At 53.8% G+C, this 21,928-nt stretch overlaps 6 protein-coding genes across 6 annotated transcripts; 1 reads left to right on the top strand and 5 right to left on the bottom strand.

Moving 5' to 3' along the window:
- Positions 1–18: 18 nt before the first annotated feature.
- Positions 19–2,271, bottom strand: Triagg1_1787 (uncharacterized protein; the record flags this gene model as incomplete). The annotated part of the gene is made up of 1 exon (XM_062895895.1): positions 19–2,271. One exon carries the CDS (start codon positions 2,269–2,271, stop codon positions 19–21), a length of 2,253 nt encoding a protein of 750 aa, XP_062759326.1.
- Positions 2,272–2,604: 333 nt separating this feature from the next.
- Positions 2,605–3,183, bottom strand: Triagg1_1786 (uncharacterized protein; the record flags this gene model as incomplete). Its single annotated transcript, XM_062895894.1, has 1 exon — positions 2,605–3,183. The coding sequence occupies one exon, from the start codon at positions 3,181–3,183 to the stop codon at positions 2,605–2,607; it is 579 nt and encodes a 192-aa protein (XP_062759325.1).
- An 834-nt stretch (positions 3,184–4,017) lies between these two features.
- Triagg1_1785 (uncharacterized protein) lies at positions 4,018–8,271 on the top strand (the record flags this gene model as incomplete). The annotated part of the gene is made up of 2 exons (XM_062895893.1): positions 4,018–4,048; positions 4,238–8,271. 2 exons carry the CDS (start codon positions 4,018–4,020, stop codon positions 8,269–8,271), a joined length of 4,065 nt encoding a protein of 1,354 aa, XP_062759324.1.
- Positions 8,272–9,719: 1,448 nt separating this feature from the next.
- Triagg1_1784 (uncharacterized protein) lies at positions 9,720–10,607 on the bottom strand (the record flags this gene model as incomplete). The annotated part of the gene is made up of 2 exons (XM_062895892.1): positions 9,720–10,433; positions 10,593–10,607. The coding sequence occupies 2 exons, from the start codon at positions 10,605–10,607 to the stop codon at positions 9,720–9,722; spliced, it is 729 nt and encodes a 242-aa protein (XP_062759323.1).
- Positions 10,608–11,358: 751 nt separating this feature from the next.
- Triagg1_1783 (uncharacterized protein) lies at positions 11,359–12,376 on the bottom strand (the record flags this gene model as incomplete). Its single annotated transcript, XM_062895891.1, has 2 exons — positions 11,359–11,724; positions 11,792–12,376. The coding sequence occupies 2 exons, from the start codon at positions 12,374–12,376 to the stop codon at positions 11,359–11,361; spliced, it is 951 nt and encodes a 316-aa protein (XP_062759322.1).
- An 836-nt stretch (positions 12,377–13,212) lies between these two features.
- On the bottom strand, positions 13,213–18,700 carry Triagg1_1782 (transcriptional regulator family: ARID/BRIGHT; the record flags this gene model as incomplete). Its single annotated transcript, XM_062895890.1, has 4 exons — positions 13,213–14,383; positions 14,443–18,010; positions 18,149–18,197; positions 18,278–18,700. The coding sequence occupies 4 exons, from the start codon at positions 18,698–18,700 to the stop codon at positions 13,213–13,215; spliced, it is 5,211 nt and encodes a 1,736-aa protein (XP_062759321.1).
- Positions 18,701–21,928: the final 3,228 nt, after the last annotated feature.

The raw sequence follows: 21,928 nt of genomic DNA, 5'->3' as shown, positions 1-21,928 counted from the left end.
ATAGCTCCACGTAAACACTTACACCCAGGTCGTCACTGTAGAAAGATTGGCGCCGCTCGCAACCGCCAACCTCCCGTTTCCTTGATCCCACAGCCCAACCTTGGTCGTCTTGGTGCCCTCGTACTTGAGCTTGCCCTCAACCTCCCCGTCCGTCGCCGCCGTCGCATCCTCCAGTATCGGCCGGATCTCCGGTCCAGCCACGAGCTGCGCGACGGCGTGCCATATGTTTCCATACAGCGACCAGTGCGTCCCCCAGAGGAACATGCCCGTCACGGCAAACACGCACGCGAGGTTCACCAGCACGAGCACGCCCACGACGATGATGCCCGTGTTGCCCACGGGGACCGACGCCTCGGCGGAAAAGACCATGGTGCTGTTGTCGCCCATGTCGAAGCCGGGCACGGCGCTCGAGTACTGCGCCTGGTAGAGCCAGAAAAAGGTCGCCTGGATGGCCTGCGCCATGCTGCCCGTCCTGCCGGCGACGGCGTGGAAGATGAGGCTGACGTACGGATGGGCCTGCCACGCCGTGTCGGTGTCGCCGAGCGCGGAGCAGACGCCGCACACGTAGACGGAGAAGTTTGTGTATCCGGGCTGCCGGGCGACGTGGAAGTCGTTGGTGATGATGCCCTTTTGGACGTCGGTGAAGAACTGGTTGGTGACGTCGGTGCTGTTCATGAAGCTGGGGTTGTAGTTGCTAGATTGGGCGTACATGTTGGTGAGCTCGTCTGTTGAGACGTCGGTCCAGGAGTTGAGGGCCATGATGCCACGAGAAGCATAGGAAGAATTGCCAGTTGTGTCCGTCATGCCGACGATTGCATCGGTGGCCCAGGTGTTGTTCCCGGCATAGTACTGGATCTCCGGGTCGAGGGAGTCGGAAGTGGAGTTGAGCGAGACGTGCTCCAGCGTCAGCGTCGAGTTGAGCAGGCAAAGCGAGGCATTGAGCATTTGCATGTCTCCAAAGTTCATGACGGTCCATTCCTGCCAGCTGCCCTGGTTCGGCAAAGGATAGTTGTTCGATTCATCGTTCATGTGGGCCAGGGCTATGGCAGCCCAGTGGACTGTATCGACGTTTGTGTTGAGCACCAGCATGAGTGCTGGGAGGGGCGCGTTCGGGTCGGAACTGTCTCCTAGCTGGTCGGCGGATTCGATGACGCAGAGAGAGGTTGGTTGGCGCGGAAGAATTGGCTTCTCGTCGTTTGTGTAGGCATATGGCAGGGAGCAGTTGAAGGCCTGCTTGCAGGTTGACCCTGCTCGCCCGCACGACAAACCATCTAAGAATGTGTGCGTTTCTTGCGATTCCCAGGTGATGTTGCCCACTATAATCGCATCCTGCATCATGTGGGATATGGCCGAAGTGGGTGGGATGTTGGTGATGAACCCATCGACAATCTTGGGACGAGTACAGGCAGCGCGAGAGGTGTAGACGGCGGAAGCTCCCTCGTATGAACGGAGATTCTTGCGGCTCTGAGTCTGGAGGGGGATCATCGATCGCTTGATGACACCCGTGTCAGTGAAGCCCTCCTTGGAACTCGGTTTTTCCAAGGTGGCCTCTCCGAAAGTAGAAAACGTCTGCAGAGGTTGCTGCCAGATCCCCGGATCGGGTCCCAGACGAGGCAGCCCGAATGGACCGACGAGCTCCGAAGAGGCCTCAATGACCGGGACATGAGTGTTGGAAGACTGCAGGACAAGAGGAATCGTGCGGAAATCGGACAGAAGAATCGTCGATGAGAACGAAATGGCCGTCGACACCAGCCAGAGGACGAGTATCAACAGCGCCGGCACAGAAGTAAACAACCGGCCCGGCGTCTTCGCGAGAGGCGTGACGAACGAAATCGGTCCTCCGTTGACGGCACGCAGGACCGAAAACGCAGCCGCATTGCTCATGTCTACTTTCCGGGCCTCAAGAACCAATGCCGCCGCGAGACCAGTGCAGACGGTCGCTTGCAGTCCGACAATGGAGCGGATGATGAGGGCGCAGACGGTGACGACCCGAGTGCCCACGCCCGAGAGGAAAATCTTTCGCCAGAGAGGCGGCGCTTTGGCTCCGTCGAATTCGGAACCCCGTCCGACCCAGAGGAAGATGAGGAAGCCAAACGTTCCGAGCTGGAGAAGCGTGCCGAGGATGACGGCGGCGCCTGCCTGGCCGCCTATCCGACCCCATGGGCCGGGCCAGGACTTTGATGGAGGAGAGGTTGAGTTGTTTTCGGCCCCTGTGTCACGGCTGGAGGTCTTGACGACGACGGGGACCGGCCGCCTTTTGATTCTCTCCATTGTGGTGTTTGTGATTTTGCCGTGTGTGTGTATTATGGCGATGAGCTGTTCATAGACAAAAGGAAACGGAAGGGAAACAATTGAATGCCAGGTTGTTGGACTATGCCACTCTTGAAATCATGATTTTCAATCTTCAGTGTTACACATACTGGTACTATACCCGGCACACGGAATAGGGAAGACCTGCGGTTATATAGCACCTGGCAAACACCAGACACATCGAAAGCCTCATCTCATCAACCCATCCCCAATAAGCGCGTATAAGTCAGTTCGGGTGGGGGCGGAGATTCTGATCCTTCGAACGACCTCTCCCTGCATGCGCCTAAACTGCTTTCAACCTCCGCTGCGACCCCCCTCGAATCCTCTTTTACACTCGAAACGCCTAGCAGGGCCGCAAGGCATCCAGTCGCGAGCCTCCAGCTGCCGCCTGAACCACAAAGATGGGGCGCTTCGATGACGGCGATGAGATTGGCGCCGTTGCATTTCGTCAATCCTTCGACAGGAGATCATCGCCCCCCCTGGGACGAAAGTAGAACAGAGCAAACTCTCCAACCGAGCAGGGCGCAATCCTCTCTCCTCGTCGCCATCATTCTGCAGCGTTGGTTGATCCCTGATCTTTTCAAACGCGGCTTGCCTTGCCTGGTCCTTTTGAGTCACTCCAGCCTCGCCCAACAGCTCAGGACGGAAGCCAAGTGCCGCAATTGATTGAGCTGGCCAATCCTTTTCGCCTAAACTGGCCGCGCAAGTTGCAACACGCCATGAATAGAACTTGAACTTGTTTCGGGGCGAGAGCACGTATTCGGCAACGCCCATGCCGACGAGGCTGCTCAGGGGAAATCCGATGTGATGCGATGCGATGCGCTCTGTGCGGGCGCACGCAGGCTTCGGTGGCGGATTGTCTTTCACTGACATGAGGTCTAATGTGAAAGATAGAACAGCAGATCAGTGCGACATTCTTTCACTGCAATTACTTACCTCTGATGAACGTCGATATTGTCCATTCCACTCATATCCATGGATGCCTGTAGTAGTTTGGACTACCTGTAACAATCCTGGCTTGGTCACGTCCTGGAACCAACAACATGTTCTCTGGAGAGCAGGTGGGATCAATATTATTGCTCACCGTCCGCGGCTAATGATACTCCAATAGTAGCATCTTTCCGGAATCCACGGATGAAGAAACTTGAAGCTATTTTGAGAACTGTTGTTGGTTCTGCTCGAGTTTGCTGGTGGAGAGCAGTCAATCAATCCACGAATGGAGTAGATTCTTCACGGTTGTTGGTTCAAGGTTCCAATCTTCTCAACTTAGTACGGAGTTCTGCACGGGTACCTGAATACTGTATGGATCAAACGCTGACGGAAGCGAACCGTTGGAGTCTCATCCATCCACAGCACCGAAAATGGCCGCCTCAGTGGATTCCAGCGCTATCCATCATTGGAACTGCTGGCTAGGGTCCCGTCTTTAGCGCTCCAGCACACCTCAATAGCGCTCAAGCTCGCCCATAGCACGGCGGCTAGCGAATCCAGGCTCGGCTGCACGCGAAGCCATCGCCAGACCAGGCTTAGCCCCGGTCCGTGGCATCGACACTCAATCTGCCTCGCTTCTTCGTTCAGTCCTCCATCTACCTCCATCTACTTGTACACCATCTACAGTAGTGCCACGCCAACACAAGGTCTTGCGAGCACTACAGCACAAGCTTCACCACCCTCGAATCATGAGGTTGCCCTATTGGCCCGCTGCCTAACATGCTTGTGCTTGGTGGCATCCAGGGACTCGGTGCGTGTCGGGACTGGCCTCATCGCCACACGCCTCAGCCGCACAGCCGCACGAAGCTGGGGATGGCACCATGGAACAGAGGAACAGGGCGAGGCTGCAGTTGAAATCGCTCAGACTGCCCATCCGTTTGCTCTCGCCTCGCTCTACATACGTCGTGAAACTGTGAAGCCTGTGAACCCTCGATTGCAGCCATCGATGGCACTGCAAACATGCGCCTGCTAGACGCCAAAACGCTGGGGCTCGTCGACATCACCGACGACAGCATCCCGCCCTACGCCATCCTGTCGCACACCTGGGGCGATGAGGAAATCACCATCCAGCAGCTGCGGCGCCTTGGTGGCTGTTCGCAGACCACGCTGGCATCTCCCCAGACCCTGGACAAGAAGCGAAGGGCCATCGTCTTGAAGAAGGGCTACATCAAGATTGCCGGCGCTGCCCAGCTTGCTGTTAGTCGAGGGCTCGATTACATATGGGTCGACACTTGCTGCATCGACAAGACCAGCAGCGCCGAGCTGTCCGAGGCCATCAACTCCATGTATCTCTGGTATGAAAAGTCTGCCGAGTGCTATGCCTATCTCTCCGACGTCGAACCAGTCATCGTTGCTGCAGATGCCGCCGCGTTCCACGACAATCTGCGCCGTAGTCGCTGGTTCACCAGAGGCTGGACGCTTCAAGAGCTCATTGCGCCCAAAGATGTCCTCTTCTATGCCAAGGATTGGAGCTTCCTTGGACAGAAACACACACCACCTGAATTCACCAAGGCCATCGGCGAAATCACCAATATCGACCAAGAGGTCCTGAATGGCAGGATAGACCCCCTCCAGTTGAGCGTGTCTGCTCGCATGGCCTGGGCGTCCCATAGAAACACTACCAGACTCGAGGATACCGCATACTGCTTGATGGGTTTGTTTCAGGTCAACATGCCACTTTTGTACGGCGAAGGACGCCGCGCATTTGCACGCCTTCAGGAGGAAATCATACAGCGCACCGACGACCAGTCGATATTTGCATGGAGCTCCTTTGACGACCAAGACGAAGATCCTGATGCCCTTTTTGGCTTGCTCGCACAATCTCCCGCTCAGTTCAAGCTTGCTGGCTCGTTGCAGGTTCTGCCGCCTTTGCCCATATATGCAAGTGCGCCCTCCAGTATGACGAACCAGGGCCTCCGCGTGCAGCTATATGTCCAACAACGTGCTTCCGAGGACCAGGGTGCAATGGAAGAGGATTATTATGCCATTTTAGATTGTGTCAAGAGGGATGGCGATGTTTATCAGTGTCCCGCTCTCTATCTGCGGCGGCTTTCCGAGGATCAGTATGGAAGATTGAGACCCAAGTCGCAGCTCTTTATGTCTCCCCCATCCGCTACATTTCTACCAATGGATGGCTATCGCTCGGTATACGTCAGGCAGCAGCCAATATATTATCATCTTCCGCAGTTTAGGCTGTCCCCTTTCAATGTGGAATCTGGGCTCGGCTCTTCCGATGGCGTTCAGTATCGCTTGTTTGACAAGTATCCCACACAGAACTGGAATTCAGCCACCATGACACTCAAGGTGCAATACTCTCGCAAGCTACAGGCCATGGGCATCTTTAGATTTCAGAGCGTTGAGAAGACGGACGACAAGGTGGATGTTGTAGTCGGCTTACGTCGCTTAAACACGATGGAATGGGAGGGGTGGTGTTTTCAACTATTGCACCGCGATGTGTCCCTCGAGCACGCTTTTCATGAGGTCAACAAAAAGATAGAGAGCATCATTACCGGATCAGGCACCATTGAAATCACATCGAAAACGCTTCGTGATTCGCTTGGACAAGACTCGTGCATGACGAGCAGCGCGACGGTCGAGGGCATCCAGCTTCAGGGGCGCCTCTACATTTCCATCCAAGTGACGCAGACGGCCGAGATTCAAACCGACAAGCAGTTGCTCACAGTGTCTTCCCCGCACATTATATTGTCTAGAGGCAACCAAATACTGAATTCTACCCCCGTCAATTCGGGTGCAAGGGCTCTAACAGAGATATACTGTCTGGCTTCGAGTTCATCATTTGCACTTGACGAGTACAAACCCCTGAATTGGGTGGTACAACCTGTCCGGTCGAGATACTCAGCATACGGGAAGGCAAATGTCCGCGGTGATTTCATGAAGCCCATTCACGAATACATCAACGTCCTCAGGCATGAAAAAGCGGCAAAGGACTTGAGCCTCACAGACCACCTAGCCTTGGCCTTATTTTCTGGTGATGCACAACAAGCTGGGATAATCCTGGGTTACAAAAAGGCAAACATTGACGTACAAACCGATGACTACCACGGGCTCACGCCGCTTCACTGGGCCGTCGTGGGCGGCTCTCGCAACTGCATCATGCTGCTCCTTAAAGAGGGCGTCAGTACCAAGAAGTTGACAAAGCGAGGCCTGTCCGCCATTCATGTCGCCGTGCTCTGCAACAATAAAGTATACGACGACCTTGCCAGGCTCAGGGGGCAGCCAGAACGCGAACAACTTGCAAACGCAAGGACAAATCACTATTCCGACACGCCATTGCACTTAGCCGCAGCTTCTACCCCGGAGAATGAGGTTGGCGTCACTTTCTTCAAGGAGTTTATGGACTGGAGCCTGGAATTTACAGGGTTGACGCCTCGGAATGCATTTGACGAAACTCCACTCCATCGTGCCGCCGCCGGAGACAGCGCAGCTGTCATTCGAGCTCTGGCCACTCGCAGCTACTACTGCTACGTGGATAACGGGGATCAGTACGGCCGAACTCCTCTCTGGCACGCGGCTGCCGCGGGCGCTCTCAAGGCTATTACAGCCCTGATTCGAGAAGGTGCCTCTGTCGACCTGACGGATGATTTGGGGAGGAGTCCGTTGCACGCAGCCTCTAGAGGAGGACACCATGAAGCCGTCTCCCTGCTTCTCGACATGGGCGCAAGAACAGATATTGAAACCAACGTCCTAAACCTGTTACCCATGGACCTCGCCGTCATGTTTGGGTTCACCGAGTGCCTGAAGCTCCTCCTTGATTCCAGATGGCGAATCGTAACCCAGGAAAATATGGACAGGACACTTCAGATAGCGGCCTCGTTTGGGTCGTATGAATGCGTCATTCTCCTTTGCCAGCATGGCGCCAACCCGTTTGTTACTTTTGAGGATTACCTGCGCTCAGAGGATGGCCATGCCGTTGTCGTCGAGGAGGAGGCCGATGCTCATGCTGCTGCGTTGGCGGAGAGAGAACTGCACATTGTCCACTTTTTTGATACCTCGGAAACCTGCAGATATCACCGGGAGCTCAGGCATCCTCCCGCAGACAACATCAGCAACAAACCTCCTGTCATGGAAAACCTGCCGGCACCGCCATCTTTCTCTGCTCCTGTCGGTGCTCCGCCTCCACCCGGTGCTGCAGCACCTGCACCCGGCGCGCTTCCGCCTGCAGCAGGATCGGCTCCGGCTTTTGTGCCAGGCAGTGGGCAGCAGTATCAATATGTGCCACAACCTCCAGCACAATCAGCGCCATCTGCCGTGCCAGTCGGCGGACAGCCATATCAGAACACGCCCTTGTACGGCAATACTCCGTCTTACGCCAGTCCGGCATATGGCAAGGTGCCTTCTTACAACAGCCCGGCGTATGGAAACACTCCCTCGTACAGCAGTCCGGCATATGGTAATACACCCTCCTACAGCAGCCCTGCATACGGAAGTACACCCTACACCGGCCGTCCAGGTATCCCTTCATCCCTGGCACCTCAGACACCTCAGCAAGGTCTCGGGAAATACCAATCTCCCAGTCGACTCCAGTCCACAAACTTGCCTGCCCGCGCAAGCGCCAACGCTTATGCCCCTATGCAACCCACGGCACCCTCACAATCCGAACGACTTCAGGAGATGGTGAATCCATACGAGCCCTACAAAGCCCAGGCTCCAAGCCAGATTCGTCCGGCTACCTATTCTTCGGCTCCTGCAGCGGACACTCCCAATCAGGATTCAAGCGTCGCTGCTCGAAACAAGTCGGTTCCAGCATACAGATCTGTGCCGTACCAATCTTCCGGGGTCCCTGTGCAGCCTGTCGTTTCGGTCTATCAGCAACAGCCGCCTTTGGGATCGGTAGTAAATGTCGTGGCTCCGCTTGCATCGCCACCAGCGTCTCCGGAGGAGAATCCTCAGAAGAGAGATTCTAAAAGGGAGTCGGCTGGGATAGTGGAGATGTTTAGGAGCAGGAGATCGTGAGGTCAGTTTGGAATATGGCCTGATTTGCCAGTAATTTCGAAACAGGGATATGTTGGATGTTTATAACGATGTTATGAAGATGTATGTTGTAATGCCTTGGGTACCCTTGATAGTTTCTTTTTCAAGTATGCGTTATTACTTTCGTGCACGTTATTGCTCATTAGTTATTTCATCACAAAGTTTGAGTTCATCATGGTCGATAGTTTCGGCTGAAATATCACACTTGCGCCTTGATACGAGCAAAATGATTGCTACATCAAGTCTTTTGATCTAAAAAATCTATGCCATCTGTTGCATCATACATGCTTTTGCTTCAACATGAAAACCCACACATTTAAACGTACAAGAAAAACAACACGCTCATTCTAAAAAGGGGCCACCGAGTTGACCTGGCCAAACACATGGCCACTAGCATCTATTCTTCAAACTAAATCGTAAATAGATCTCTATCAATTTCAACGCCAGCATCAAGATTGCTTGCTTTTTTCCTCCAAAACTTTTCATCTCGGCATGCCTCTCTCTCTCCCTTTCCCCCCAATGCCAACGATGAGCAAAACATCAGGCATGCCATGTTCTCCTCATAGATCCCAATTGATGTGCATATGCATGGCCTATTCCCTAGGCAAAACCGCCCACCAAGCCATGACTGCCATGTAACCATACTCAGGGCATCCTCGCCCAAGGCCGCAATCTATCTGCAAAAATGTAAAAAAAAAAAAAAAAAACTACATGCTCAACTTTTCAGGTGCGATTCCATTACAATGGCGATTAAGCTGTACGTGTCGATAGAAAAAGAAAAATGCACTTTTGTTGGTTGTCATAAAAAAATCAAGGCTGTACTGTCGATGCCACGAAAAACATGATGTTGATTTGGCGACTGGGGCAAAACCAAAAAAAATGCCTCTTTCAAGTTCGCCATGCTTTTTTCCCTTCCTTTTCCTTTTGGATCAATCAATTCGATGTTGTGTGCGGCAGACAAAGGCATTTCTTCGGGAATCCATTTGCGTTATCAAGTGGCTCTTCCATAAGGAGTCGGCAATTTGAACCGCAATTCTCCAAAGTTTGTGCCTCGTGCGTTTTTTGTTGCTCGTGCGAAGCAGATTCAGATACAACTCGCACCTCATTTCTTCGTTGCGTCGTCATAAGGCGATACCAGCCGATGTTTGGTAGTCGCAGCTCTTATGCTCGACGGCTTTGATGCTGTTTCCGTGATATCCGTATTCAGGATTAGAATACGACGGCGACAAGCAATGCCTAAAGCAGCCCGTCATTTCTTCAGAGCGCAGACAAGTAGCATCAATCATGCAATGAGGTTGGCCGTTGTGCAGAACATAAAGAGCGGCAAGACATGGCCAGTACTGCAAAGAGTACCACGCGGCAAGCTTGCGTTGCTCCGAAATCTGAGAATCGGCGCCAAAAAGAATGTTATACACTGGTAGGCCCCTCGACTAGTTGAAGATGGACGCAGCCTCGAGGATCTTTAGAAACGCAGAGTTTTGAATCAGGTAATCGCTCTGGCCGTTGTTCTCTAAGGAACCCTTGGAAGGTTCTCGAAACCCACAGCCTTGCATCTGGGCAATGATGTGAGCCGCAGCGTCACAGGACATGGTCTGCGGCGCGGCATCAAAGTCGACATCCCTAGGCGAAGGTGCGTTGAGGTTGCTCGAGCTCGGCGTCACAGGCCCCGTAGAGTCGTCCGAGGTGATTGTGCCGTCCGAGTCGTGGCCAGACCCCGAGGCGCTCTGCTGCATGCTGGCACTGGCCAGAACCGCCAGCTTGTCGACATGGGCGTGCTCCGGGAACAGCGTGGCCACGGTCGACGAGCGTCCCAGGGCAGCAATGGACTCGGCCGTGGCGATCTTGGCCGCGCAGTGCTCGGCCTCGCTGGCGTCCTGGCCCTTGAAGGACACCAAGAAGCTCTCCACGGCATCGACAGTCACGCCGTTGTGGGCGAGCAGCAGCCGCAGCCGCGAGTTCTCAATGGCCACCTCGCGAGCCGCCTGCTGCATCTCGAGCGTTGCGGCAACGCCTTTGGTCTCAAAGTCCTGCAGCCTCCTCTGCATGCCCTCGACGTATTCTTTCCGACGGGCCCGCGACCGACGCTGGTTTTCTCGGATGCGGACGGCTGCAGCACTGGACTTGGCCGAGTTGTCGGGTTCCTGCTACATACAATGACGGAGGTTAATTGGTGAGTTTGAGGGCAAAAAGACGCAAGAATTTGGGGGGGGGGGGGGATGCAATTGGTGAAAATTTGGTGACATGCTGCCAAAAAGAGGGCGTGGGGTTGTCAGCCAAGTGTAAAAGACAGGCCACAAACTCACCTTGGCTCTAGGCATGATGAAACAAGTCGATTCTGAGAAGAGAAAAAGAAGAAAGTAAAATAAAATAGAAAATAGAAAAGAAAGAGAGAGGAAACAACAGGATGCAAAACCAAACTTCTCCCAAGTGACACTGGTTTGGCGGGTCCAGAAGCAGAGAAGAAAAGAAGAAGAGACGGTTGGTTGAAGTTGAGCCAGAGCAAAGATTTTTGTCAGCAGTCGCGTGCGCGACCTCTTCTCTTATTACACACTGATATTATTTCGCATCGTCTGGCCACTGCACGAGCAACGACACCGAGGAAAAAAAAATCTGTCACTACTAAGTTGGCAGCTCCACCGCCGATGGCCCCAGTTACGGAGCCGCTGCGACCAAACGGGCAATAAAGTCTGCAGACTAGCTGCGTGTCATTCTTTTTGCATTTTTCACTGTTGAGAGTGAGAGGAATGGATCATCGGTAATTGGCTGTGTCTTCAAGGCTGGAGTGTAGATGTAGAGCCATTGATTGAGCCATGTGTGTGTGTGTATTGTCTTTGTCTTGTCTTGTCTTGTTCGGGCATTCTTCCATCCATCCATCCTTTCCCTCCCAGTTTCGTGCCGCTTCATCATAAAATAAGTTGGGCAAAAACCAAGACTAAACGAAGAAAAGAAAAAGAAAGAAAAAAAATCATCCATTGGCCTCGCTTTTCCCAACTCCACCACGCCGTTCCAGAAAAAAAAAGCAAAAAAGTAAAGAAAAAAAGTAAAGAAAAAAAATGAGCCGCTAGCTTGTCACCGAAACAGCCTATTCCGCGTCCTCGTCGAAAATCTCTCCACCCCGGTTCCCTGCTGGGCGTGCCACAATTGCTGCACTCCAACACCTCGGCTTTCGTGGCACAGTTTGTAACGCCTCCAGGCCTCTCGCAAGTGGTCGGGTCGCAGTGGGCCTCTGCGAAGATCAGGCTCTTCGTCGTTTTCGGCCTCGTCTGTGGATGGCGGCGGCGTTGGCTCGTCGCTCTGCTTCTCCCCAGCGGTGATCCATTCGGCCTGCACGTTTCGTGCTCCCTCGATGATTTCTCCGGCAAAGAGCTTCGCTACCGCTTTGACGGCAGTGGCCACCATCTGGGGGACTGACTGCGAGACGGTTGCATTGACCACCTGTTTTTTGGCTTGTTAGAAACACGCATCGACTTTGTCCACTCTTCCATCTCTCATAGAAACCTACCCTCTTGACAACCGCATCTGACAGCTTGGCCGCTCGCCAAAACTCATACCGATCGTACTGCAGCGGATCAAACGCCTCCACGAGCATAGCCCTCAATCTTATTTCCTCTTGCTTCTGCTCCTGTGTCCGCGCAACCGCATCCTCCAGCGCCATCTCGGCCTTGTCGTCATCCTCGTCGTCCTCCAGCTCCTTGTCGCCGCCCTGCCCGCTCGCCGTCGTCGCCGCCTTGCCCCCCACCAGGCTCGGCGTCTTCTCCGCTGCGTCGTCCCCCTTGGCGTTCTTCGCTTTCCTACCGCGCTTCTTCCTGGGGGCGCCGCTCGTCGTCGCGCTCACCACGCTGCCGCTGACGTGGGACGTGGCATCCACCGACGGCGATCGCGGATACGGCGAGCCTGCTTCTGGCGGGAACGACGTCTGCCGCAGGGGGTGAATCGGCGGCTGTGAGATGACGGAGCTCTTCCTGCGCTTGCCGGGCGGCATGTTCATGTCCATCGTCGACGCCCGTTTCTTGCTGGGAATCTGCACCGGCGACGGATAAGGAGGCGACATGGCCGATGGCGACGTGGCATAGGGAGGAGACGCCATTTTCGCGGTGGGCTGAGGTGAAGCGAAAGTGAGGCAGCGATTCCGTCAAAGGTGAAAAGTGATGCCGATAAATGCCCAACTTGCCATGACGAGGCACGCGTAGATGCGTCGGGATGTCACGTGACGGAGAGCTCCGTTGCTTAATACGGCAATCCCAATCTGAACTAGTCCATATGAGGAATAGGTGTCAAACAAACACCATTTGATGTCTCGCATATCTTCTGAGCACTGCGAGATAATCCCTGATAGTAAGACAATTATTTTACACGCTCAATCTGCTCATTGATTAGACACTCCCAGAGCCAACTACAAAGTCATCAACGATTAAGCAAAACAAAAGACTCTTTTGGTTTTATTTTTTTTCTCGCTCATCCGGCAATATTAAGCCTCCACTCCCATTCATTTTCCCCAGATACATCTCCTCTAGCAGACAAACCGCAACTAAAACTACTAATTGAATCGTAAACCCGAGAAACAAAAAAGTTGAAGAGAAAAAAAAACAATTATTTGCACACATGCGTACGCGGATTCTCGCGCCCCCAAAGTGCACCGTCTTCCTCCTTCCAAGGAGAAAAGCATTCCGTCCGGGCCCTCTTGAAATTGCGCCCATGTCGTCAAAGGAGAAAGCAGAACAAGACACGCCGCGTCCTGGTATTACAAGCATACACATAACCCTTCCCGGTTGGTACCAATTACCGAAAACTCCCAGATCCTCCCAAAAATAAAGAAGAAATTGAATATCAGGTAGAAAGAAGATATAAAGGGCTCCCAGTCATGGCATGGCACGACCAACCTCCCTTTTCTTCGTTTCTCCCGTTTCCCAAGAATCAACCAAACTACTCCCCGTCCAACATCGCATCCAACCCGTTCCTCTCGCTTTCTAATAAGTCTGCTGTGACGTTTCCGTTCGTCATCGTGGTATCCTTCTTCTTTTGATCTTCATCTTCGTCTTGATTCGTCATTTCTTTAAACATTTGGTCAACCTTGCTATCGTCGTGTTTCATGTTTTCGTCCAAGTCGGCGGGAGTCATGGACCGCCCATGTTCGCTCATGGATCTTTGTCTACTGCTCCAGACATCCGACCCCCACACCCCTTCAGCTTGGTCTCTCCCCAGCTCGGAGCGAGCAAACATTCCAAGGTCCTTGCTCTTGTCCGCATCATCTTGGCCACGCATGAACCGCTCCTCAAGTGACATGCTCGAGTCATCAGCTGCCAGGTGAGAGCTGCCTGCACGCAAGAAACTAGGATGCAAGTTGCTCTCTGCTTCAGCGGACCCAAGCTTGAGCCCGTCGTTATCCGAGGGCGATTCAGACTTCTCCTCCCCATGTCCATGTGAGTTGGCAGAGATGCTCGGAGTGGTCGAATGAGATGCGCGAGAGAAGTAAGCCTGCGGCCCGTATGCTGTATTGTGTGGGTTGGGTATGCTGGGCATGGCCGTTGGCGCTTGAGCTGCTGCCGCCGCCGCCTCCGCATTCGCCGCTTTCCGGCGCAGGCTATTTGCCTTGCCTTTTGCGTGCTCCGGGAGGTCGTCTGGATTGTCAACTCCATATTCCACCAGCATCTTCTGGAGTTTCGTGGGGCGAGGCTTGCGCGTGCTCAGGGAGACCTGCAGGATCGGCGGTGGCTCCGGCGCAACCGGGCACCACTTGTGAAGCTCCTGGCGGAAGAAGTTGGTCTCGTATGATAGCAGAATCTCTGCGCCCTCAAGTTTTCGGAGGAAAAATCGCTGGGTTTCGGCCTCGGCTTCTGTCGAAAGAAGGGGGTTGCAGTACTGGGCAATCTTGTCCCTGAAGTTTTGCGCATTGTCTATAATCTGCCGAAGAACTTCCTCCTCTTCCGGTTGGAAGGGCAAGCCTGGAATCTCGTCGGCAAGAGAAGTGAGATCCTCTAGTTTAGGTCGAGATGCGTCGCGAGGAATCTTCATCCTCCAGTCACATATCGGGCAAGTATATTTGTCATCCTCCTTTACTTTGCCACGGGCAATCTTGAGGCATTTGTAGTGGTACCTGGTCATGTTATATCAGCGCATGCTCCTTCTCTTCAATTGGGTGTGCTCCAAACTCACCATTCGTGACACAGCTCGCACTCAATCATCATGCCAGCCTCGATTTTTCTGCAGATACAAAACACCTGCCTCGATCGTGGGTCTTCCCACCGACTCCCTCCAGCCTCCGGGCTGGCTTCTCTTGAAACGGGCTCCCCTGGAAGGCGTGGGGTGTCGTGGTCCGTATCGAAGCAGTCTGTGTTCCGCTCAAGGACATGTTCTAGATGGCTTTTAAGAATATGCAACGGTGCATTGGACTTCCCAAAGAGCTTTTTGCCTCTTCGCATCCAATCCTCGTGACGCTTTCGCTCATTCTCTAGATCGACGGTGCCGGTGGGTTTCGAGTTGAGGTCATCGAGCTTCCTCGTGATCTCCAGGACTTCAGAGTACTTGGGCCGCTTTGTATAATCAGGTTCGCGGCACCGATCGGTAATGTCAATGATCTGGCGATGTGCTTCACGCTGCTTGTGGAGTATCTGGTCGACGGCAGCCAGCGTCTCGCGAGAGACGGGAAGAGCGTTGGCCTGTACCTGAGCCGTGAGAGCCTCCAACTGAGGGTAGTGGACAAACTCGGCATGGGTAAGTTCTCTGGCCTTGGCCTCCCAGGCTTGGCCAGCCTGTAATTTATCGCAGTAGTACTTCAGGTGGTCGTTGTAGCTAGGAATCTCCAGCCGCTTCCCCTCTTCAATGATTTCTTGCACTTCTGTCAACAGCAAAAATTGGCCGCGGCTGGTCCTAGCCTTCTCGTTCCAGCGCAATTCTTCAAGCCTCCGACACAGGGCCTCCAGCTCTGGAGTGTCTATGTTAAAGCCACGTCCCTCTTCGATCAACTCCTCAATGGCCTCGATGGGATGAGCGATATTTTGTTTGAGAATGGTGGTGGCATTATCCTGAAACTGCTTCACGGCGGCCGCCCGCTCTTGAAGCTGTGCTATTTCAGGGCAATCAAATCCGATATGCTCCGCTTCTGTAAGCAGGCGATGAATATTGCTCACGTGGCGCGACTCTTTGTCTTTGTCTTTGTCTTTCTGATCATTATTGGCACTTCCGCGACGTCCGTTACTTTGCCAGACTTTCTCATTCTTGCGGCGGTTCTGCTGCTTTCGGACAATGTAGTTGGTGGCTTCTTCGACCCAGTCGTTGCATTTTTCCACGAATTCCTTCAGTATGGGAAGAGAAGTAAGTTCATAAGGAATCTTCTCGCCCTCGTGCAAAAGCGCCCGGAGGGTCTTTAGCGAGGGTGTAGCTTCCTCCTCGAGAAGCTTTTCATACTTTTCTTCCCAAGCTTCTGGTGTGCGAGCTTTTTCGGAGACTTTTTGGTATATCGAAATCATATCATCATCAGTTTTCCGATAGATGAGCGTATGCTCCTCGCCCCTGAGCCGCTTCTCTTCCGGGACATCGCAACAGGCGTGAGTTCCCGCATGAAAAATACACAGAATCTTCCCAGAACGATGACACTTGAAGCGAGACAGGTACGCAAAAGCTTTGCAATAGCTGCAGCACTGCTCATCCTCATCTTGAACATCGGTGTCGTCAATCTTAAAGGTAAGGGGACAAGAGTCCTCGCTTCCCCCCATGACTTGGCATCTATGAGGAGATGCCTCATTGTGCTTCGTCAGAAACTCCTCTCTCTGTACTCGCTCACGGTGGCTTATGCGATCAAGAGCCGGTGCCAGCCATTTTGCCGTTTGAATGGTAAGACCCGAAGACACGCTTCCTTCGGCAGCCGTCCATAAGAGCTCGTCGTGAGAAAAACACGGCTGCCGGCGGAACAACTGCAGTCTCTCAACTCCGGCTTGTCCGAACTTTTCCCAATCGCAGGGGGCAAAATTGACAGCTTCATTGAAGTTAAAGCCATGGTTGAAACCAGCATGGTAGGCTTGAGGGAACGTGATGACAAACTGGCCAGCCCTCTGGTCCAAGGCATAGACACGCACACCAGCCTTCTTCAGCTGCTCCGGCGTGAGAAGTGTGACCAATTGGAAGAGCAAATCCGGCTGAGTTTCGAACAACTCTGGCACAGCCTCCTTCATTGCCGTTTCAAACTTCTCGGCGTCTTCTCCAGGTATGCCATACCACGTTTTGGTGGCACCCAGGTGTTGGTAGTTGGCCGAGTATGCATAGTGGTCCTCGTTATGCCAGCAGAATGTTGAAAAGATCATGCCAACATAGACCCAAGGCACCGTCATACCTGAAATGTCGGATTTGATATGCCTAAAGAGGCTGTCTTGGTGGAAAGGGAGAACATTGAGGTTCCAAGGATCGGTTGCGTATGGGTTACTTGGGTGTTTTTCGACGGTAGGGAAGCCCGAGCCGTGCGTAGTGCAGTGGATGTCGGCCCCGTATTCAACTTCGACGGTCTCTTCCAAGTCTGCCACCAGGCGCCAGAATTCGCTTTCGACATCTTCTTCAGTGACCGGCCTATGGCAGTGAAGGGTCTCGTCAAAGGGCATCTTTTGCTCAAAGTAGCCCTGCTTGAAATCATTCGCTTTTTGTTGAAACTGCTTGAGCGAATACAGGCCGCCCTCTTCGAACCCAAACTGGCCATCTCCCACTAAGCACCGCGGGCAGTTCCACTCGGCCTCGGGCTTTCGCTTCAGCGGGGGATCAAGGCAAGGGCCATGGTACGCATGATCACAAGATTCGCAAACGAGTAGAGGTCCGGTATCATCTCCGCGTCCGCAGTTTTCGCACTTGTTTCCTGCAGCAGCACCTTCTTCCCGGGGAATTCTGGGGACAGAGGGGCGAAACACGGTCATGTGCGAACCAGCCACTGTAGGAACATTATCCTTCTTGAGGCGTTTGCTGCGCCGGCTGGCCATGTCAGCGTCGTCCTTGTCGGTATCCCCTTCCTTCTTGATGGAGTCTGCTGGGCTGCCGACGCTCAATTGCCGTTTCAGTGCAACAGCGGAGCCGAGGCCCGATGGCCGAGCTTCGGGGGTATTTCTCGTGGATGTAGCGGGGCTGTCGTATCGCTTAGAATCTGGGGTGTAACTCTTGCTCTCGCCATTGGTGGAACGGTTGACGCTGGTGAAGCCCGAATTGACTGCAGTGAAGCCGCCGTTGGTGTTGATGGCTGTAAATCCAGAAGTAGGTCCCGCTGAAGTGGGAGCAGGCGGCGCATCGGCCATGGGCGTGTCTCGATCCATCTCTCTTTTGCCGGCGACGCTGTTCTGTAGAGCATCGGATGCCTGTCGGGCAGGCGAAGCTCCTCGGGCGCTGCTCGGAGTGTTGACTGTAGATCGCTTCACGGGCGTTGGTGCGGGGCTCGGGGTCAAAGGGCCGCCATACTCTTGTTCAAGCTGCTGGTGAACTCCAGGCTTTGCGAGACGCAGATAATCTTCGTACGGGCAAAGCCATCGCTGGAACGAGTTCTTGAGCGACGTGGACAATGACGACATGATCTTGCCACTGTAGCCGAGATCTCTTCCAATCTCGGCCCATTTCTTCAACTTACAGACCTTGTCGAACCCGCCTCTGGATTCGACTGCCTTCTTCAAGCGATAAAGGTCGAGGGGCTTTTTGTCGACATACGGCAGGCGATGTAGGTTGTTCCCCTGCTGCTTGTGAAACTTGGCAAGGCCATCTAAATAGGTAAGATTGGCCCTCGTACCTAAAAGACGAAGAAAAAAAATTAATAAGCAAATTCCCTTGTTTTCCTATTCGCCTCTCTCCTTGTGGAAACAGGAGGGGAGTTTCCTGCTCTGCAACATAAAAGACTTACTGCCTTCGACGGAGTTCAATTCTTGTTTTCGAGTACGAAAGTGAAATTTCTATCGACTTGGTCAGCGAATTTGTACCGTTGGACACGCCCCCAGATCGCCAAGCGCCCTGTTGGCGCAAAAGCACATACTTCGGTGTCAATTGCAAATTCGGGGTTCCATGAATCGGGTGGAATAATTTTGCAGATGCCGTATTGAGATGCTTCGGGACCGATTTTTTGAATATACTGCAAGGGGTCCCGCCATTCGTGTTCAGTCGGACAGTAGGTCGGGGCTTCTGATATGCCGTGCGGTCGTGTTTTCTTCTTGAGCGGCTCCCGCACCGCCGTGGGCTGGCCGCGTCTCTCGACCGAGGTGAGATCCAATGGCGCGCTGACCATGGAGCTCAGCGGCACGGGGGGGTTTGTAGGATGATAGCCGTTGGAGTTGACCTTGTGCTTCGGCTTCGAGGACGAGGAGGCCGCAGACGCCCCAATCGCAGGCGAGCTGCGCGAACTGGCATTGGCACTACCAGAGGCGGCAGCGGCAGCGCTGAGCGAGGCTGTCGGGGCCATGGCGCAAACGAATTCCGACCCCAGGATTTCGGAGGGTCACGGGGGCGTGGTTGAGAGCAGGCGCAGGCGTCGTTTGTCGTTCGATATGGACAGGGAGGAGGCGGCCAAACAGGCTCATATGACGAGACACCTATCGTGGAGGCTCAATCCGCATGGCATCATGTATGCGAGGGACCATGTGCGTCTCGGGCCGGGGCAAGTCGAGACGTGATGGAGAAGTGGCCGTGGCGTTTCTTATCTGGGCCGGCACAGCAAAAAAAAAGGTAAAGGAAAGATGGCGGCTCGACTAGCGGAGTATAAGCATGAGCATGAAGATTTGGCGCTGCAGAAAGAAACGGGATGTAAAACAAAGTGGTCAAGGACGGGCAGCTGGAACATGGAACATGGCGCAACTAACACGAAGGGCAGTGCAGCAGATGGGAGAGTCAGAGAGAGACATGGACAGACATGGGCATAGACATACATACAGGGCTGATTCGGGCGATCAGTGAAGCGTGCAACGGCGGGCAGAGGGCCAAGGGAGCCGCAGAATCAAAAGCCAGCGAGTTTCTGCGAGTCTCGTTGGCCCTTTGGGTGGTGCAGATGCCGGAGCGAGATTGGATTTAGAGAGTGGGCGGAAGCGCACGAGTGGAATGGGTCGAGGCTTCCGGCGTGAAGGTGCGCAGGACGTTCCTGGCAGAGCAGCAGAGGGACGGGGTCAGAGCGACCGACAGGTACCTGCTTCAGTGCGGCCCTCCGAAGTACTGGTACAGGGCCTTAGGCGTTCTCTACAGAGTACAGAGTACCTTGGAAAGTACAGGCGCGGTGCTGCTGGTGCAAGAGGATGCCTTACGGGCCGGTACTTGTACCTGGGTACGGCGCTGAGGGGAACTCTGCCACCAGCAAACAGCGTGCGCGCGAGGTATCGGGAACTTGTGCTCGCAGCTGGGCTGCACTTGCCCTGCCAGGAGCTGTGCGCTGCAGCCAGCCAGGTGGTCCGTGTGGGTGGGACCCATGGCCGCAGCAGCCAATGGGCGGCCGCTGGCTCGATGGACCCCGGGCGTTTTTTACTGGGCAAGTACCGCCGCTACGCCGTATGCAGCCTATCGCTCTGCGGTTGGACTTATGCGCGTGGTACGGGGTACTTTCGGGGGACATTTCTAACGCGCTGAAGCGGTTGGGTTTGGAGCAAAGCTTCCATGCTCGAGGTGCATCAGCCCGCAGCCGCAGGCACTTTTACCTCCCAGAAGCATCCTGTTGCGCGCATGTATCCGGTACCTCCCCTGGCTGTCCCGCTGTGTACTTGCGGTATGGAGTCGTCCATGATGCAAAAGCTGCTGAGAGAGGCTCTTCTGGCGCGGTACCTGTACTTGCAGGACATTTTTTCCCTGTGCGGACGATCCGGTCCTCTTCGTTCTCTCGGATCCGCTGCAGTGCTCCCACCGGGGCCACCGATCAAGAGGCATCAGCCGGATCGCACAGGGGTCGCAGGTACTTCTACTTGCATGCACTACAGCACAGCACATGTCCTATACAGGTAACCTGTGCCATGCGTTGATTGCCGCATGTATACATGTGATGCGATGCATATGAGCAACTGCTGAGGCGCCCGGTAGCTTCTACTACGGCAGTGAGCGTCATCCAAGGCCGGCGGTTTTTTTTTTTTTTTTTTTTTTTTTTAATTTTTTTGCCTCTCTTGTTAATTTTTTCTGCGGCGTTTCCAATAGCGGCCGGCGCCATGGGAGACCGGATACATCCATATGTACATGTATTTGGTACGAGCAAAGTTCAGGTCGACAGCCCCACCGCAGACGACATCCGGCTCCTTGTCGCACTACCAGCCCGCAAAGGGTGCGATGGAAGGGTCTGGTCGGTTTTCGTTTGCTCCCGCCCTATGCCCGAGTTTGGAAGGGGAAAATGGAATTATGGATGCAATGCAAGTTGTACAGTAGAGTACAGTAGAGTACTCGGGCTGATCCTTTGTTGTACATTGATTGGCCTTGCTGACTGACTGTGGGCTCGACTCGCATTACACCATTTGCTGCCATGTGCTCCGCCAATTTCTCTTATGAATCAGAACAATGGAGCTCAACTCCCTCTGCGAGTTTTGCTCTACCTACTGAGGTACCTAGGTCTTGACGGCAGTAAACCATGGCAGTTCGCGACATTGGTCAACAGCAAACGCGATACATGCCAACTCGCATACGTGTACTTGCACACATCAAAAAGAGACAGAAGCTCGTTGTCGCGCCGAGTCAGCTCCCATTGCAAATCCCCTGCAAGCCATCCCGATGCTGCGCGTATTTTCGCATTGATCCGTCCAAACGCAACCGAAAACTCCCCCCAGCAACCCGTCCAACCCGGAAAATCATTGTCGCGCCGTGCTGTGCTTGTACAAAAGTCAAGGCCCAGCTTGCACCGTAGCGCCAGAAAATAGCCGAACGGTTTGCTGACAATGCCCATAATTTTTTTTTTCTCTCTCTCTCTTATTTCCCTCCGGCCAAGACGCAAATCTGATATGAGTGGTTGCACCGACAAGGGTCAGGCCCATGTGTGGCCGGTGCCGAGCCAATCACGCGTCGGTGAGGTTGAACGGACGTGTCCACAATTAGCAGCTGGCTGAGGCAGCCTCGTGCGGGAGAGACCAGAAGGATTTGATGATGTGCAGCTCGTAATCAGCGGGCGGATGCCCTGTATCACCGCTTCTTACATCTTACCTGAGAATATAGTGGCATGCCGTTCTACCGCGCACTGGAACCCCAGATTCGGGGCGCTGTGTGCCCGTACCAGCGTCCAGCCTCAGTTCCTTTTGCACGCCTTTGGCCTTTTCAAAGCTCCGAAAAGCCCAGATTACCGAGTTTTTGGTGCGCAGCCCCCACTGAGCCGGTGCCGTCATCACCCCACCATCACCAGATCAGTCTTGGTCTAGGTAGCAGCAAGATGCCGAACCTGGATTGAACGGTGCTGCGGTTGACTGTTTGCTTGTCAAAGGCACGATTTTTTTCTCAGTTGATGGAAACACCAATAACATGATTATTATACCTAAATCACCTATGTGGTCGTTGCAGACATTGATAGGTACTTATGGATAGATGGATTCTGGCCGGCTGTAGCCGATACATCACGCACAAGTCACAACTCTATCTGAACCACGGGCTTCATCCGACGAATCTAGTAAATCTTAACCACCGATAGTAGACAAAATCAAAGATGAAAAAAATTACGCAAAGCCCACTTATACTTTCTTCT

Source organism: Trichoderma aggressivum, assembly GCF_033847375.1.
Source record: "Trichoderma aggressivum f. europaeum strain CBS 100526 chromosome Unknown scaffold_004, whole genome shotgun sequence".
Taxonomy (NCBI): Eukaryota; Fungi; Ascomycota; class Sordariomycetes; order Hypocreales; family Hypocreaceae; genus Trichoderma; species Trichoderma aggressivum.
This window is presented reverse-complemented; position numbering and strand designations above follow the sequence as displayed.